At 40.6% G+C, this 19,207-nt stretch overlaps 1 protein-coding gene across 3 annotated transcripts in view; it reads right to left on the minus strand.

The window, feature by feature from the left end:
* mcf2l2 (MCF.2 cell line derived transforming sequence-like 2) overlaps window positions 1-19,207 on the minus strand; it is a 390,224-nt gene that overhangs the window by 265,850 nt on the left and 105,167 nt on the right. For all 3 annotated transcript variants that reach the window (XM_072572454.1, XM_072572457.1, XM_072572456.1), the window contains exon 2: window positions 3,898-3,981. In XM_072572454.1, coding sequence (XP_072428555.1) covers window positions 3,898-3,981 — 84 coding nt within the window. The remainder of the gene's footprint in view (window positions 1-3,897; window positions 3,982-19,207) is intronic.

Genomic DNA, 19,207 nt, shown 5'->3' on the forward strand with positions numbered 1-19,207 from the left:
GAGAATACTGAGATATGGGTTATTAGACGAGACAGGATTGAGGTTCATAAGGAGGAGGTGTTAGCAATTCTGGAAAGTGTGAAAATAGATAAGGCCCCTAAGCCGGATAGGATTTATCCTATGATTCTCTAGGAAGCCAGAGAGGAGATTGCAGAGCCTTTAGCTTTGATCTTTCAGGGCAACATGGTGGCTCAGTGGGCAGCACTGCTGCCTCACAGCTCCAGGGACCCAGATTCGATTCCAGCCTCTGGTGACTGTATGGAGTTTGCATATTCTCCCCATGTCTACGTGGGTTTCCTCCGGGTGCTCCAGTTTCCTCCCACAATCCAAAGATGTGCAAGCCAGGTGAATTGGCCATGCCAAATTGCTCATAGTGTTTGATGCATTAGTCAGAGGTATATATAAGGAAGAGGAATGGGTCTGGGTGGGTTACTCTTCAGAGGGTGGGTGTGGACTTGTTTCCATATGGTAGAGTATCTAATCTAATCACCATTTCCTACAGGAATAGTGCCAGAAGACTGGAGGATATCAAATGTTGTCCTTCAAAAATGGGAGTAGAGACAACCAGTGAGCCTTCCTTCAGTTGTGGGTAAGGTGTTGGAAAAAGTTATAAACGAGAGGGTTTATTTAGAATTAGAATCCCTACTGTGTGGAAACAGGCCCTTCAGCCCAACAAGTCCACACCAACCCTTCGAAGAGTATCCAACCCAGACCCATTCCACTACATTTACATCTCACTCATGTACCTAACCTATACATCCCTGAGTACGATGGGCAATTTAGCATGGCCAATTCACCTAAACTGCACTTGTTTGGATTGCGGGAGGAATCCAGAGCACCCACAGGAAACTCACACAGACAATGGGAGAATGTACAAACTCCACACAGTCATCTGAGGCTGGAATCAAACCCGGGCCCCTGGTGCTGTGAGACAGCAGTGCTATCTGAATTTCAATAAGGCTTTTGAAAAGATTCTCCATGGTAGGATTACACAAAATATGAAGGCCTGGGACTGAGGGTGATTTAGTGGTTTGGATCAGAAATTGCCTAGCTGAAAGAAGACAGAGGGTGGTGGTTGATGGGAAATGTTCATCTTGGAGTTCAGTTACTAGTGGTGTATTGCAAGGATGTTTTTATAAATGACATGGATGAGGGAGTAGAAGGATGGATTAGTAAATTTGCAGATGACACGAAGTTTGGTGGAGTTGTGGGCAGTGCCAAAGGATGTTGCAGGTTACAGAGGTATTAGATAAGTTGCCGAGCTGGGCTGAGAGGTGGCAAATGGATTTTCATGTGGAAAAGTGAGGTGATTCACTTTGGAAGGTGCAACAGGAATGCAGAGTACTGGGCTAATGGTAAGATGCTTGGTAGTGTAGATGAGCAGGGAGATCTCAGTGTCAATGTACATAGATCCCTGAAAGTTGACACCCAGGTTGAATGAGCTGTTAAGAAGACATACAGTGTGTTAGCTTTTATTGATAGAGGGATTGAGTTTTAAAGCCACAAAGTCATATTGCAGCTGTACAAAGCTCTGGTGTGGCCGCAGTTGGAGTATTGTGTACAGTTCTGGTCACCGCATTATAGGAAAAATGTGGAAGCTTTGGAAAGAGTTGTCTGTAATGGAGGGAAGTTCTTATGAGGAAAGGCTGCAGGACTTGAGCCTGTTTTCATGAAAGAGAAGGTTGAGAGGTGACTTAATTGAAACATATAAGATAATCAGAGGGTGGAGAGTGGGAGCCTTTTTCCTCGGATGATGATGGCTAGCATGAGGGGACATAGCTTTAAATTGAGGGGTGACAGATGTAGGAAAGCTGTCAGAGGTAGTTTGTTTACTTAGAGAGTAGAAGGGGCATGGAAAGCCCTGCCTGCAACAGTAGTAGACTCGCCAACTTTAAGGGCATTTAAATGGTCATTGGATAAACATATGGACAATAATGGAATAGTGCAGGTTAGAAGGGCTTCAGATTGGTTCCACAGGTCGGCACAACATCAAGGGCCAAAGGGCCTGTACTGCACTGTAATGTTCTATGTCTGTGCCTATTTCTATGCTTCTTGGAATAAAAGGATTAACTTATTAAGAAAAATTAAACAGGTTAGGCATTTGTTTATTAGAGTTTAGAAGAATTATTATTAAAGAAGATTTTATTAAACAATAGAAGATTTTGAGGTGGGTTGACAGGGTCAATATTGAAAAGTTGTTTCCACTAATGGGAGAGTCTTGAATTAGCGGACATGATTACAGACAATTTACTAATTAAACAGAAAATTATTAATTTAAAATTGAGATGCAAAGGAATTTCTTCTCACAGAGGGAAGTGAATGTCTGGAATTCCCTATCCCAGACAACTGACAAGGTGAGATCATTGAAAGTATTTAAAGAAGATGTAGATAGACTTTTGAAACATCGAGGAATTGAGGGCTAGCAGAGTGGGCAGGACAGAGGAGTTGAGACCTGGGGCAGAACGGCCATAATCTTACAGAATCATGGGTAAGGATTGAGGGCTGCATAATCTCCTTCTGTTCCAACTTCTTATGTTCTTAAGGTTTTATGCAAATTATCTTGGATGCACAAAGCACATGTTCTATGTTACTGTATGAAACTAAGCAAAAAGAAGATTACTCATTTAACCAGTTCATTCTAAAACATTACCAAATATTTATTTTTTTCTGCTTTATCAACCAAACTGTAGCTCCTCCCACTGTAAAGTGAGAAATTCTGAACAATCTCCTTTTACTGCTTCAACAGTACAACATTGCAACTCCTCAAACAGCTCCTTAAAGGCAAAAACAAAATATTTAAATAACCAGAATTCAATTTTTTTTGTTTACAAACTGATCCTCAATCGTAAGTAAGAAACAAATTATCTGGTCATTATGTCATTGTTGTTTCTGGACAAATTGCCTTCTTTGCATTCTTACACAGACTGTGAACATCATACACAATGCCAACATTTTTTGTCTTGCCCCAACTACCCTTCACAAAGTAGTGTTCAGATGTATTCTTGAACTACTGCAGTCCACCTGTGAATCTACTGTGCTGTTAGGAAGACAATGTCAGGATTTTGACCCAGCGACAGAAGAAATAGTAACTTAGTCACAAATCAGGATGGCATATGATTTGGAGGGGCAGTTACATCTGCTACTGTTCCTGTGTATCCTTCACCGTTCCAGCTAACAGAGTTTTCAGGTTTGGAAAACGTGTTTGAAGGACGTTCTGTGAGATGCTGCAGCACATCTTGATTTTTATAACTCTTGTTACAAAGAGTCACATTGGACCCCAAATATTAATTCTTTTACTCACTTCAGATACTGCCTGACCTGCTAAGTTTCTCCAGCACTTTCAGTTTTTATTACAATGTATTCATTGTTTTTTCAGCTAGATACAATATAAATATAATTATTCTACGAAGATTGATCATTAGACATGAAGTCAAGCAGATCATGTGTTTAGCTGACTGCTGATAACATTGCACCACATTAACCTCAAAAGAAATTCTGAACTAAGAAATCTATCATGTTCTGGACATGTGGGCGGCACAGTGGCACAGTGGTTAGCATTGCTGCCTCACAGCGCCAGAAACCCGGGTTCAATTCCCGCCTCAGGCGACTGACTGTGTGGAGTTTGCACGTTCTCCCTGTGTCTGCGTGGGTTTCCTGCGGGTGCTCCGGTTTCCTCCCACAGTCCAAAGATGTGCAGGTTAGGTGAATTGGCCATGCTAAATTGCCCGTAGTGTTAGGTAGGGGGTAAATGTAGGGGTAGGGGTATGGGTGGGGTTGCGCTACGGCGGGTCGGTGTGGACTTGTTGGACCGAAGGGCCTGTTTCCACACTGTAATGTAATGTAATCTAATCTAATCACAAACAACAACAAAAGAAGAAAATACTGCAAATTTCCCACCTGATAAAATAGCAAACTGTTTCTGTAGCTGTTCAACGATATCAACCGCAAGCAGGGGTCTTATTTCTTGTTGCATGATTTCATCTGTGGAGACAACAAGTATAATCCAGTGAGTCAAGTCTAGGATCAAAACAAAGTTACATTGTCAAGGAAAAACGTATTCTGGAATTAAAACAACAATGATTTCCCAAGATATTACTCAAGTTTCAGTCATAAGACCATCTTGTTACAAAAAAGTGTTATGACACTTTGGAAAAAATATCCAATCTGCCTTAGTTCACATACTTCATATATTCAATATTGTTTCAAAGATAAATAAACACAGTTAAAGAATGTATACAGTGAATCAATATCTAAAATTAGGCTGCTATTCTCTGCTTAAAACGTACATTGAATTTTCTCTTAGCCAGATTGTAATAAATGTTTTGATTAGCGGACACGCACCATTTTGTAACATGACTATTATCGTTCCCTCTTCCAATGACTTCAGCTGTGTTCAACTTAAATGTAATTCTTCAGCCATAAACATATATATATATATCATTTCTTTAATTACTTTTCATGGTAATAAAATAACATATTTTGAAGTAGGAAAGTACTATAAAACATAAATATAATTTGGAAAGACTTCAATAGGTCTTATTAAACATAAATATAAATTATATCCATCCATTCAACAGAATAAATTCATCAATTACAGGTTCCTCTTATGAGTAATTATATACACTACAACAAGATACTACTTCTGTTAAAATTGCATTTGTTCAGATGTTACTTCAAACTGTGCAGGGAATCTAAATAATTGCCTTAATGGCTATTGTTCAGCCCAAGAGGATGATTATTATATGCAGAGCACCACAGAAGCTAGAATGTAGCACCATGTGATTTAAACTGCAGCAACATTCAGTTTAAAATTAGTGAATGCTGTAGCATAATAACATTGCAATCTATTATGTTGTACAGAAGTAAAGCTGTAATGTTACATATAACTCAAACTGACCAGGACCTGATCAGGTGTACCCGAGAATTCTGTGGGAAACTAAAGAAGTGATTGCTGGGCTTCTTGCTGAGATATTTGTATCATCAATAGTCACAGGTGAGCTGCCGGAAGACTGGAGGTTGGCAAACGTGGTGCCACTTTTTAAGAAGGGCGGTAAAGACAAGCCAAGGAACTATAGACCGGTGAGCCTGATGTTGGTGGAGGGAATCCTGAGGGACAGGATGTACGTGTATTTGGAAAGGCAAGGACTAATTCAGGATAGTCAACATGGCTTTGTGCATGGGAAATCATGTCTCTCAAACTTGATTGAGTTTTTTGAAGAAGCAACAAAGAAGATTGATGAGGGCAGCGCAGTAGATGTGATCTATGTGGACTTCAGTAAGGCATTCGACAAGGTTCCCCATGGGAGACTGATTAGCAAGGTTAGATCTCATGGAATACAGGGAGAACTAGCCATTTGGATACAGAACTGGCTCAAAGGTAGAGAAGACAGAGGGTGGTGGTGGAGGGTTGTTTTTCAGACTAGAGGCTGTGACCAGTGGAGTGCCACAAGGATCAGTGCTGGGCCCTCTACTTTTTGACATTTACATAAATGATTTTGATGTGAGCAGAAGAAGTAAAGTTAGTAAGTTTGCAGATGACACCAAAATTTGGAGGTGTAGTGGACAGCAAAGAGGGTTACCTCAGATTACAACAGGATCTGGACCAGATGGGCCAATGGGCTGGGAAGTAGCAGATGGAGTTTAATTCAGATAAATGCGAGGTGCTGCTTTTTGGGAATGCAAATCTTAGCAGGACTTATACACTTAATGCTAAGGTCCTAGGGACTGTTGCTGAACAAAGAGACCTTGGAGTGCAGGTTCATAGCTCCTTGAAAGTGGAGTCACAGGTAGATAGGATAGTGAAGAAGGAGTTTGGTATGCTTTCTTTATTGGTCAGAGTATTGAGTACAGGAGTTGGGAGGTCATGTTGCGGCTGTACAGGACATTGGTTAGGCCACTGTTGGAATAATGCATGCAATTCTGGTCTCCTTCCTATCGGAAAGATGTTGTGAAACCTGAAAGGGTTCAGAAAAGATTTACAAGTATGTTGCCAAGGTTGAAGGATCTGAGCTACAGGGAACAGCTGAACAGGATGAGGCTGTTTTCCCTGGAGCGTCAGAGGCTGAGGTTTACAAAATTATGAGAGGCCTGGATAGGATAAATAGGCAAAGTCTTTTCCCTGCGTTCGGGGAGTCCAGAACTAGAGGGCATAGGTTTAGGGTGAGAGGGGAAAGATATAAAAGAGACCTAAGGGGTAACTTTTTCATGCAGAGGGTGGTACGTATATGGAATGAGCTGCCAGAGGATGTGGTACAACTGCAACATGTAAGAGGCATTTGGATGGGTATTTGAACAGGAAGGGTTTGGAGGGATATGGGCCGGGTGCTGGCAGGTGGGACTAGATTGGGTTGGGATATCTGGTTGGCATGGATGGGTTAGACTGAAGGGTCTGTTTCCATGCTGTACATCTCTATGACTCTAAATTAATAAAGTACTGCAGAATTAGGCAATTGGTTGTCAAAGAAAATTGTAATCAGCTTTATTTTGATCATGAAAAGAGGAAGTGAAAATAGTGAATAGAAAAATTCCGAAATTCTGAAAGTAAAGAATGTATGTATTCACTGCTTATGCCTGCCAGTTATCACTAATCAGTGTAACACAATAACAAAATAATACTTAACTTCATAGTTGAGCAATAAATATGGGATAATTTATTTCAAATGTTACTGATATATATTAATCAGAAAAGAAATACAATAATTTATTTTTCCGGCATCAGATGTTGTCCATTAAAATTGTGGATCAATGAAAGACATCCTAATTCAAATGAAATGAAGAAATGGTCAAGACATTCCCCTTCCAAGAAGTGGTGGGAAGATGACAGGAAGGGCAAATAATCACTGGGTATGTCATGACAACTCTGAACATGTTGATTAAAACATTTTTTTGTGACAACCTCATTCTGCTGCTGGCTCAATTAACTGCGTTCATGACAGGTGAATAAAGTGGCATCTCTCCTGACTCGTAGAATGGACAGCTTGCCTACAAGATTGTTTTTTTTGGGGGGACTCGACGTGCCCTCATCTGGAGTAAGTTGAAGGGCAGTTGTGTGGTTTTCAATTCCTCTGACCCCAACAACCCCCTTTTGCAATCCACTCTGCAAAAAGTACTTACCTCCTTGCTGTTCTGGGTGTTCAGCATTGCTCTACAGCTAGGAGACTGAGCTCCTGAAGTAACAGCGCTGCTCCCATTAACTACTGGTCTCTGACTGGCTGTCAGCTTGAGATGGGCAGAACGTAGTTGTCCCAGCAGTGATCACATTGAAGCATCCACTAGGTGATCCCTTAGATGCCTTACATGCCTTTGATCTTGCAGGCTCTCTTAATGGTGGTGTGATTGTCTCACTTATAACGATGTCCACTCACACCATTAACTTATAAATGGAAGATCCTGGCCTGTGATTCAGCATCTCCACCCTTTTTTTCTGAGTACAGAGCCCAAGATTGAGTTTCCCATATGTGAGCTCACTCACATTTTCAAAGTATCAGCATCAATTTCAGGCTTATATGTTTAGACCTCATTATATACTGCACCTGCACTAAGTTTTATTTTAGTTCAGCTCAAGTGTGTAATACCAGAAATAAAGCTCAGCGAGTTATCTTACATAGCTACGAATATTTCTGTTTTGATGTTATAATTTGTCTGTAAACTTCCTTAAACTGCTAATCTGAAGCTGTGAAAGATTTACAGCTTCCTCTGAAAAGGGATTACCTACAGGGATCACGAGACAAGATTGAGATGATGAGCTTCAAAGCAGAGCCTGTAGCACTGACGAACTGTCCAGAGTTGTGATGCCCCTTTAAGACTTAGCATCTTTTTGTAAAAAAATGGTGGTTGTGGCATAAATCTTTATGTCCTGATTCCTGCTCCAGTAAAGCCAGTGAAAAGAAGGCGATTAAAAAAGTGAAGATCAAACATTTTGTCTCTGGCCCACACCCTGCATCCTCACAACCTGCCCCGCTGGCAGTCCCACATTTAGCAACCAAGATGTCCCTTATTCATGGGTATTCCGTACTTGATTGAGGGATCTAACCCAAGGAAGGGAGTGCATATATGACCCCTCATCCTGGTTCTCGTCTGCAACCTCCTCCCTGGATCCCCATCTGACCCAAACAATTCTCTCCAGGACCCACCATACTGCCAACAGCAGCCACTTCTCCTGATGGCATTATTGGTACTGATTGACTCATAGCTCTCAGGGTTAATCACATGGGCTTCCCAATACTGCTCAGGAAAATGCCTGCATGGTCATGTTGGGGAAAGGAGACACAAGACTTCCTTCAGTTCTCCAGCTGGTAAGACCCCTGTCACCTACATTAAACTCAGATAATGTTTAGGTGGACAGGAGTGCATAAGGATTTTTTTTTCGGCGGGGGGGCGGGGGGGTGTGTGTATGGTGGCACAGTGGTTAGTACTGTTGCCCCATAGTGCCAGGGATTGTGAATAGGATGGATTTGGAGGGATATGGGCCAGGTGCTGGCAGGTGGGATTAGATTGGGTTGGGATGTCTAGTTGCATGAACAAGTTGGACCCGAAGGGTCTGTTTCCTTGTTGTACCTCTTTATGACTTCTGTGACTCTGTTGTCACATTCTCTACTTTCTTTATTTGGAGTGATGCTCTCAATAGTATTTCAGTGATATACATCTGTTTTCCTTGCTTTGATGCCCTGTCCAGAGCATATCTCTGTGTACAGAGTCATATTATTTGCAGACTCTTTGCAGCAGATAGCAGAACCTAGGGAAAATAGCTTTGGACTGACTTGTGGTCAGACAAGACTGTCACTTTGTCCCTTCAGTATCGGTATTGATGAAAATTTTCACAAGCAAACACAATGGTCAAACACTCTTTCTCAATCCGAGCATAATTATTCCATTTGTGTTAATACCTGATGCAAAAGTAACAGATATTCAGGTTGCTCCAAGTCCTGTCTCACTGATGGCAGACTACAAGGTGATTTCATTGCTTATGTCATCGTATTTCAGCAATGGCATTGCTGACTCCAGTTCATTTATTTTAGGAAGTGCTGCTTCTTGTTCTGTCTCTCAATACCACTGCACATAAATGGTAAGATGTTGGCATAATGCTTCACATTCAATGAAATATTAAATATGCATTTTTCTACATAATTGACAAATCTAACAAACCTTTTCACTACACCTGTTTGTCGCCACATCACTCTAGTTCTCACCTTTTTGGAATCCAGGCAAAGACATGTTGCTGTTAGTAATTGACCTATGTACTTAGCTTCAAGCATATTTAATCAAATTTTTTTATTGTTCACCTGCAAGTTCATCTAGTAAGTTCTGTTAGTAGTTGCACTCGTGGTCAGTATTGGCTTCTTCCATTGTCTCCACATCTATAGAGTTAGCAGATCACCCACTGTCCTGAAGTAGGATGCATTAAAATCATCCCACAAGATAATGGGTATCCTGATTACAACATTTCCCATTGTATATCATGGAAACACCTGAATGGTTCCATCCTGAAAAGTGTTAATTCTACCTGACACAAACCTTGAAGGATGAGGTGTTGCAGAAATTTGAGCAACAGTTGAAACTAGCTGTCTGCCACTGCTACAATGCAGTAGTAACACAAATGCTGTTTGCCATAAACACATCTGCTGCCATTAAACTAAAAATATGCTCTACCTACCACACAAATAATGAATTTCAGTGTTAATGTGTTGCTAGTTACATACTCTTAAGTCCCAACTACTGCTGGGTTCACAAAACAGTATTTCCCTTTGATTATTCACAACAAGCAAAGTATTGTCAGTGCCCAACCAGCTCTTGCTTACAAAATTTAAAACAGTGTCCAACACTAAATGTGATTTTGCAATTACACAACATTTGCTAAATAATCCTGACTGTCCTAAGAATTACACTGTCAACCAAGATTATCAGCAGCCATGTACTGGATGTTACATATACAGTAGCATCTCAACTTACGAGCTTAATCCGTTCCTGGACCTGGTTCGTGAACCGAAAAGTTCGCGAACTGAATCAATGTTTCCCATTGTTTGGATAGCATAAGAATGCTTGGATGGCTGTTCACAGCGCACGCGCCAAAGACGAACTGAATGAGATCATGCAGGGCCCGAGAGCTTTTGCGTTCAACAAATGCATAGCAAAGCAGAACAATGAAACCACGTGGTCGCACACGGGCTTTTTGCGTTCGTACCTTCATTCGTACCTTGAATTTTGTACGTATGTTGAAGTAAAACTTTACGTACAATCCTGTTCGTAAACCAATTTGTTCGTGAATGGAGTCGTTTGTATGTCAAGGCGCTACTGTATTAATGCACAGGCTATGTTCTTTGGAGAAATAAACAACATGGACACACATTGCACCTATTTCAATTCAACAAAACGACTGCTATTCTCTGATTCTCAACCATTCCGAGTCAACCTGCCTGGTTTAAATTTAAACAAAGCTTGGCCATTAACTTCAGTCATGATATAGCTTCCACATTCTGCACGTCAATGCCTCTACCAATCAGAGCCCAACCAAGCAGCATATTCTCCTCATACAGAGTAAAACATTCTTCACCTTTGTCTTGATATTCTTGCAAATTGTCGTGATTATTTCAAGACCAAAATATTTATAAAATGTGTCTTTCTTTACCAATTCTTAACACCTCCTAGAAGAGGTGTTTTAGTCATACTAAAATAATTGCAACTGATATGGCAGTAGTAGTAAATAGTCCAAAATAAAAATATGCATTCCTAGAGCTGGACAGACGGATAAGAAATTCTGTCATTGATGAAAGAAAGAATAGTTACTTTTACTCAGTAAAAGAATTTAATAAAATATTGCAAAGTATACCTACCTAAAAGGAAAATATGCTTGTGTGAAGTCATTAGAGCAATGAGAAACATTTTGAAAATGTTTACCACATGTAAAAAACTAAAATAAATGTTTTACAATAAATACCCTCTCTAATGGTCTTCTTGTAGACCATAATATTGTGCCTTCTTTCTGAGGAAATGCACCTCCAAGAAACATTATGAATGTGATTATTAAAGTTGTGAACTTAAAAAATAAACAATCTTTAGCTCTTATGAAATTTCAAAGTAATGTATTGCAGGAGTAGTTAAATTTAATTCACATTCTCGTTATAGTTGGTTTTCAGTATATGAAATTACAGGAGACTACCAAAGGTAATTTGGCATTATTACCACTGTTTAATGTTTAACATCAAAACAACCTTCAATTTGAATCCCTGATGTACAGTAGATGATTCTAAACTTGTAAGAACAATGATTAAAAAGTTGAAACGTAGCAAGTCCTTCCAACACTATCAGTAGGTCGTTGTAGTAAAACAAAAATTTTAGACACCAGGCCAACAGTGCCATGAGTTAGGAGATGAACACTGCAATGGAAACTTCAACTCCTAATTTGTGTAATCTGTTAGAATTGAAGAAATTCACTAAAGAATGCATGAGGAGAGCAAAAACCCTTGAGTTAACAGCTTTTCAGCAGTGACAGAAAATTGATTAATTGGTTTGCTGCCTGCATTCGCAACATGCTTGATTTTATTTACAAACACTACACCTCAAACTTACTTTACTTAGATATACAGTATTTTTTTAAACTGTGGTATCTATTAAGACCATAAGACCATAAGACATAGGAGTGGAAGTAAGGCCATTCGGCCCATCGAGTCCACTCCGCCATTCAATCATGGCTGATGCGCATTTCAGCTCCACTTGCCAGCGTTCTCCCCGTAGCCCTTAATTCCTCTAGACAACAAGAACCTATCAATCTCGGCCTTGAAGACATTTAGCGTCCCGGCTTCCACTGCACTCCGTGGCAATGAATTCCACAGGCCCACCACTCTCTGGCTGAAGAAATGTCTCCGCATTTCCGTTCTGAAATGACCCCCTCTAATTCTAAGGCTGTGTCCACGGGTCCTAGTCTCCTCGCCTAACAGAAACAATTTTCTAGCATCCACCTTTTCAAAGCCATGTATTATTTTGTACGTCTCTATTAGATCTCCCCTTAATCTTCTAAACTCCAACGAATACAACCCCAGTATCCTCAGCCGTTCCTCATATGCTAGACCTGTCATTCCAGGGATCATCCGTGTGAATCTCCGCTGGACACGTTCCAGTGCCAGTATGTCCTTCCTGAGGTGTGGGGACCAAAACTGGACACAGTACTCCAAATGGGGCCTAACCAGAGCTTTATAAAGTCTTAGTAGTACATCTCTGCTTTTATATTCCAACCCTCTTGAGATAAGAGACAACATTGCATTCGCTTTCTTAATCACAGACTCAACCTGCATGTTTACCTTTAGAGAATCCTCGACTAGCACTCCCAGATCCCTTTGTGCTTTGGCTTTATTAAGTTTCTCACCATTTAGAAAGTAGTCCATTCCTATATTCTTTTTGCCAAAGTGCAAGACCTCGCACTTGCTCACGTTAAATTCCATCAGCCATTTCCTGGACCACTCTCCCAACCTGTCTAGATCCTTCTGTAGCCTCCCCACTTCCTCAGTACTACCTGCCTGTCTACCTAACTTTGTATCATCGGCAAACTTCGCTAGAATGCCCCCGGTTCCCTCATCCAAATCATTAATATATAATGCGAACAGCTGTGGCCCCAGCACCGAACCCTGCGGGACACCGCTCATCACCGGCTGCCATTCTGAAAAAGAACCTTTTATCCCAACTCTCTGCCTTCTGTTAGATAGCCAATCCTCAATCCATCCCAGCAGCTCACCTCGAACACCATGGGCCCTCACCTTGCTCAGCAGTCTCCCGTGTGGCACCTTATCAAAGGCCTTTTGAAAGTCCAGATAGACCACATCCACTGGGTTCCCCTGGTCTAACCTACTTGTTACCTCTTCAAAAAATTCCAACAGGTTTGTCAGGCATGACCTCCCTTTACTAAATCCATGTTGACTTGTTCTAATCAGACTCTGCTCTTCCAAGAATTTAGAAACCTCATCCTTAATGATGGATTCTAGAATTTTACCAACAACCGAGGTTAAGCTGATTGGCCTATAATTTTCCATCTTTTGCCTTGATCCTTTCTTGAACATATCTTGGTACATTACTTTGTTTAAAGTAATACTGTTACTAATTTTGCCTCCAAGTAATCGCTAATATTCACCAATGGCAAAGTTATTTCTTGCCCACGACATTAACTTAAAAATATACATTATACTTACAATTACAAAGTGAAACCCTTTAAAAAAAACAAACGTGGAAGAGAATCTATTGTATAAATTATTATGGCTTCTACACAACCAACATGAAGTAAAGAACAGCACTTTGCATTATAAAGGAACAAACCTTTTATCAATTCTTGCAACTAATTAAAAATTATGAGTCTGCAAAGCATCTCACTATAACGCTGCCTACAGCTTATTTGCTAAAAACTGTAGCAATCCAGTTTTGATACATTCTAAATACTGTGTCAAATATCTTTCCTTGTTTGATCATTTCTACTCAAGCTGGAATAGTAAGTGAAATAAACCATTTCTCAAATGGGAGAAAATTTCAGAGGAGGTCATAATTTTTGCAGTATACATCAAAGCTGTGTAATTATGTTCATTGTACATTATATACAAGTATATAATGGCATTATGTACTGATATGTAGAGACTTTTCTGACAGCACCAAAAGAAGAGATATTATTATTTGCACAGTTTCAGGAATATCCAGATGGTTTAGTTGTGTGTTTCATTTAGTATAGCTCAAGTCGTCATTCGAACAATGCCTTTCAGATTCCTATTCAAACAGCAAAACAATCACTTCAGCAGCTTTTAGAAAGATATAATTTCTGCAAAAAGTAGAGAGATGCATAGGCAAACCATTGTAGAATAAAAGTTGGCCTGAAAGAGTTGTTATGAAGTTTTTGTGTAGCTCTGTCCATCGGGTTAAACACATCAGTCTCTGGGTAGAGCTGAACAGTGCGTCATGTTGTCTAATTGTCTCTTAGTGTTACCTCTTGTTATCAAACATGTAGCTTAAGTTCACCCATGATTAACGGGAGCTGCTAATGTCTCTTACCAATTGCACCACAGTTACCCAGTAGTAAGCTACTGTAATGTCAGCTCGCTATAAACTACTTCTTGTTACCACTTAAAAATAGTAAGCCTCGTGGTTTAATATTACAAGATGGATTAGTGGCAGTGTACTACTCAAAGGAGATCCTAGCAGAACCAGGTAATTGCCAGTTTTCAGACGTCTCTTATAACATATTTAAATATCCTGTAGCGCAGTCAATGTGGTTGCGTGAAGTAGGAATAACTCTGCATTGTACAAAACAATAACTCATTTATATTCAGAGAACAAAGCAGGTATTGGATTTATCAATCTTCTGACTAGAAAAATTGTGAACCAGCAACAGATTCTAAATAAGTAAGTACCGGTAAGTAAGCACCCGATCTAGATCCCATTGCAGTAAAAACCATTTCATACTGTGACAACATTAAGTGATAAAATCCTTGACATTATACTCTTTTTATAAAATCAAAGGGTTTTAAAACTTGAAGATACTAGTAATTTCTTTTCTTTTTAGATATTTCTGTCTGGACCAGCATTTGTTGCCAATCCCTAATCATTTTTGAACTGAATGACTCGCTATGTTGTTTCAGAGGGCACTTCAGAGCTAACCAAACTGTTGTGGTTGTAGAGTCACTTTTAGGCCAGAAAAGGATGAAAAATGTCCTCCCTTAGAAGAATATTAGTGAACCAGGTGGATTTTGACAATAATCATTGCATGGTTGTCACTAGATTAGCTTTTAATTCCAGATTTTATTGAATTCAAATTGCACCATCTGCCATGGTAGGATTTAAACCCCAATATCTCCAGAGTATTAGCCTGAGATTCTGGATTACTGGCCCATGTCATCATGCCACCACTTTCCAAAGGAAGGAAAGCAAAACCTCCTTTATTTTTCTTTCATATTTGCAACATTTGCAACATTTTGCTTTAATTTTATTGATAAAAGAAAGGCACGTTTTTGGGGAAATCCAACCCTGTCCCCAATATTTTCAGAGTGTACTTACTCTGGATGTAACCAACAAAAAACATGCATGAGTGCTGCCCTCTTTGAAGGCTGGCTATGCTGTATTGACCAATATGGTTTCACAAGCCATTAAGATCCCCTAATGAGTAATGACAGAAGTCTTCATACAATATAAACAGAAGGTCCTGGAGAAAAAAAAAATGATGAGAGTGGCACAGTGGTAGCACTGCTGCCTCACATTGCCAGGTTCCTGGTTTGAGTCTGGCTTTGGGTCACTGTGTGGAGTTTGTACATTCTCCCTGTCCCTGTGGGTTCCCATTGGGTGCATTGGTTTTCTGGGTGGATTACTCTTCGGAGGGTCAGTGTGGACTTGTTGCACCAAATGGCCTGTTTCCACAATGTAGGGAATCTAATCTAATCTAAACAGAATGGTATGGTGGCTCAGTAGTTAGCACTGCTGCCTCGCCGCACCAGGGACTCAGGTTCGATTCCAACCTTGGGCGACTGTCTGTGCGGAGTTTGCACATTCTCCCCATGTCTGTGTGGGTTTCCTTCCACAGTCACAAAGATGTGCAGGTTACATGAATTGGCCAAGCTAACATTGCCCATAATGTTCAGGGATGTGTAGGTTAGGTGCATCAGTCAAGGTTAACGTAGGGAAATGGGTCTGGGTGGGTTTCTCTTCGGAGGGTCGGTGTGGACCTGTTGAGCCGGAGGGCCCATTTCCACAATGTAGGGTTTCTATTATTCTAAGTACAGCATATCTAGACCATTGCGTAATTGATATGTGGAACTTGTTCAAGGAGCAACTATTGAGTGTCCTTGACAAGTACGTACCTATCAGGCAGGGAGGAAAGGGTCGTGCGAGGGAGCCGTGGTTTAATAAGGAGTTGGAATCCCTTGTTAAATGGAAGAGGGCGGCCTTTGTAAAGATGAGGCGTGAAGGTTCAATAGGGGCGATTGAGAGTTATAAGGTAGCCCGGAAGGACCTGAAGAGAGAGCTAAGAGCAGCAAGGAGGGGACATGAAAGGTCCTTAGTTGGTAGGATTAGGGAAAACCCTAAGGCTTTCTATAGGTATGTTAGGAATAAAAGAATGACTAGGGAAGGAATAGGTCCAATCAAGGATAGTAATGGGAAGTTGCGTGTGGAGGCTGAAGAGATTGGGGAGGCGCTGAATGAATACTTTTCGTCAGTATTCACTCAGGAACAGGACATTGTTGTCGATATGAATACTGAGGCACGAATAAGTAGAATGGATGGCTTTGAGATATGTAGAGAAGAGGTGTTGGAAATTCTGGCAAGGGTGAAAATAGATAGGTCCCCTGGGCCTGATGGCATTTATCCTAGGATTCTCTGGGAAGCAAGGGAGGAGATTGCAGAGCCATTGGCCTTGATTTTTGTGTCCTCTTTGTCGACAGGAGTAGTGCCAGAGGACTGGAGGCTAGCAAACGTGGTTCCCTTGTTCAAGAAGGGGAGTAGGGATAATCCTAGTAACTATAGGCCAGTGAGTCTCACTTCTGTTGTGGGCAAAGTCTTAGAGAGAATTGTAAGGGATAGGATTTATGCACATCTGGATAAGAATGATATGATCAAGGATAGTCAGCATGGTTTTGTGAAGGGCAGGTCGTGCCTCACAAACCTTATTGAATTCTTTGAGAAGGTGACCAAGGAGGTAGATGAGGGGAAAGCGGTAGATGTGGTATATATGGATTTTAGTAAGGCGTTTGATAAGGTCCCCCATGGTAGGCTACTGCAGAAAATACAGAGATATGGCATTGAGGGTGAGTTGGAGGTTTGGATTAGGAATTGGCTCTCTGGAAGAAGACAGAGGGTAGTAGTTGATGGCAAAGGTTCATCTTGGAGTGCCGTCACTAGCGGTGTTCCGCAAGGATCTGTTTTGGGACCATTGCTGTTTGTCATTTTTATAAATGACCTGGAGGAAGGGTTAGAAGGTTGGGTGAGCAAGTTTGCGGATGATACGAAAGTCGGAGGAGTTGTAGACAGTGAGGAAGGATATGGCAGGTTACAGCGGGATATAGAGAAGCTGCAGAGCTGGGCAGAAAGATGGCAAATGGAGTTCAATGTAGCTAAGTGTGAAGTGATTCACTTTGGTAAGAGTAATAAAAAGATGGATTACTGGGCTAATGGTAGACTACTTGGTAGTGTGGAAGAGCAGAGGGATCTTGGTGTCCATGTACACAGATCTCTGAAAGTTGCCACCCAGGTAAATAGTGCAGTGAAGAAGGCATATGGCGTACTGGCTTTTATTGGTAGAGGAATTGAGTTCCGGAGTCCTGAGGTCATGCTGCAGTTGTATAAGACTCTGGTGCGGCCGCATCTGGAATATTGTGTGCAGTTTTGGTCGCCATACTATAGGAAGGATGTGGAGGCACTGGAACGGGTGCAGAGGAAGTTTACCAGGATGTTGCCTGGTATGGTAGGAAGATCCTATGAGGAAAGGCTGAGGCACTTGGGGTTGTTTTCTTTGGAGAAAAGAAGGTTTAGGGGTGATTTGATAGAGGTGTACAAGATGATTAGGGGGTTAGATAGGGTTGACAGTGAGAACCTTTTTCCACGTATGGAGTCAGCTATTACAAGGGGGCATAGCTTTAAATTAAGGGGGGGTAGATATAGGACTGATGTTAGGGGTAGGTTCTTCACTCAGCGAGTCGTAAGTTCATGGAATGCCCTGCCAGTAGCAGTAGTGGACTCTCCCTCTTTATGGGTATTTAAGCGGGCATTGGATAGGTATATGGAGGATAGTGGGTTAGTGTAGGTTAGGTGGGCTTTGATCGGCGCAACATCGAGGGCCGAAGGGCCTGTACTGCGCTGTATTCTTCTATGTTCTATGTTCTATTCTGTGTAGAGAGAAACACAGTTAATGTTTCAAGTCCAATATAACCTTTCTTTGGAAGATGTGTTTGCCTTCATTTCATCATATGTTCTACCTGTGACACAGCTACAAGTGTTATCACAATACTGAATTTGTATTATCCAGCCAATGGACTCTGGTGTGACTTGTGTTTTGATATAACATAAAGAAAGGATTTGTGTGAAAAGTAATCGTTACTTAAGATGAGATTGTGCCATCTTCATTGTTTCTTCTGTCATTAATGTGTGTGATCTACTCAATGGCAAGAGGGGACAAAAAGCATAATCATTAATGAACTGATTCATGATATTATAAACTCTTCACCATCAACAGATAAAGTTCACATCTGATGCAGCTAAGACTACTATATTGGTAGCCTCTCATGCAGTGAACTTTGACAGTCTGTTTGAATGCAAGTTTTCAGTACTAACTGCCAGAGGCTGTAGTTTTGCATTCATTGTTGTGTTTATAAGAATGTACTGATATTGCTGACCAATATAGAGATTGTTACCGTGCAGAAGGACATTGTTGCTAGAAAGGCAGAAACCCAAAAAGATTGATGCACTGAGCTAATAGAGACAGTGGAACCACTGCCCCATCAAACCTGGTACTGAACCATTGAGCAAGTGGTTGATATAAAAATCATATGTCCTTGCTATGTTTCACAGCACAATGATCAGATAATTTATTTAGATAAATGTACTGTTATCAGAAAGCAAACCATAATCAAATATTGTTTTGTAAAATAATGTCTTAAAGTTCATAAGAAATGGCTGAACCACACATTACAAAACTGACATGGTGATAAGTTTGAAACATCACCATTTCAATTGTTGTTGATTTCTTTAATGTATTCTGATATTTGCAAGTGTTTCTATAGTTTTGTTGAAAATTGATTAAACTCAGAAATATCTCTTGATAATTCAATGTTTTCACAGGAAACATGGGTTTGGATTAATATATTGTATTTAATAGCAGCAAGTGAATGGTATATATAGATTTTCAATCTCATCACCCTCAAGCAAACAACTTCACAGCTAAACTAAATGAATGCCTAATTTGAACATTTAAGAATGGTTTCAACATAATTGCACAGTTCCAGAAACATTGATACTTTTAAAAATTCCTAAGGAAATGCCTGTTTGCACAGGATGACACAGTCAACAAAAGACCACAGATGAATACAATAAGAACGATTATACCACTGCATCAGGGCTCGTCTGAAACTATAAAAAGAATCCTCATAAAAGGCTTTTTTTCAAGTAGCATGTAACCCAACCCAAAAATCATCTGCTACGTTGGTATGGATTAAAGGTCACATTGACACAACGTAAGAACTAGGAGCAGGAGTAG

The sequence above is a fragment of the Chiloscyllium punctatum genome, chromosome 6, assembly GCF_047496795.1.
Source record: "Chiloscyllium punctatum isolate Juve2018m chromosome 6, sChiPun1.3, whole genome shotgun sequence".
NCBI lineage: Eukaryota > Metazoa > Chordata > Chondrichthyes > Orectolobiformes > Hemiscylliidae > Chiloscyllium > Chiloscyllium punctatum.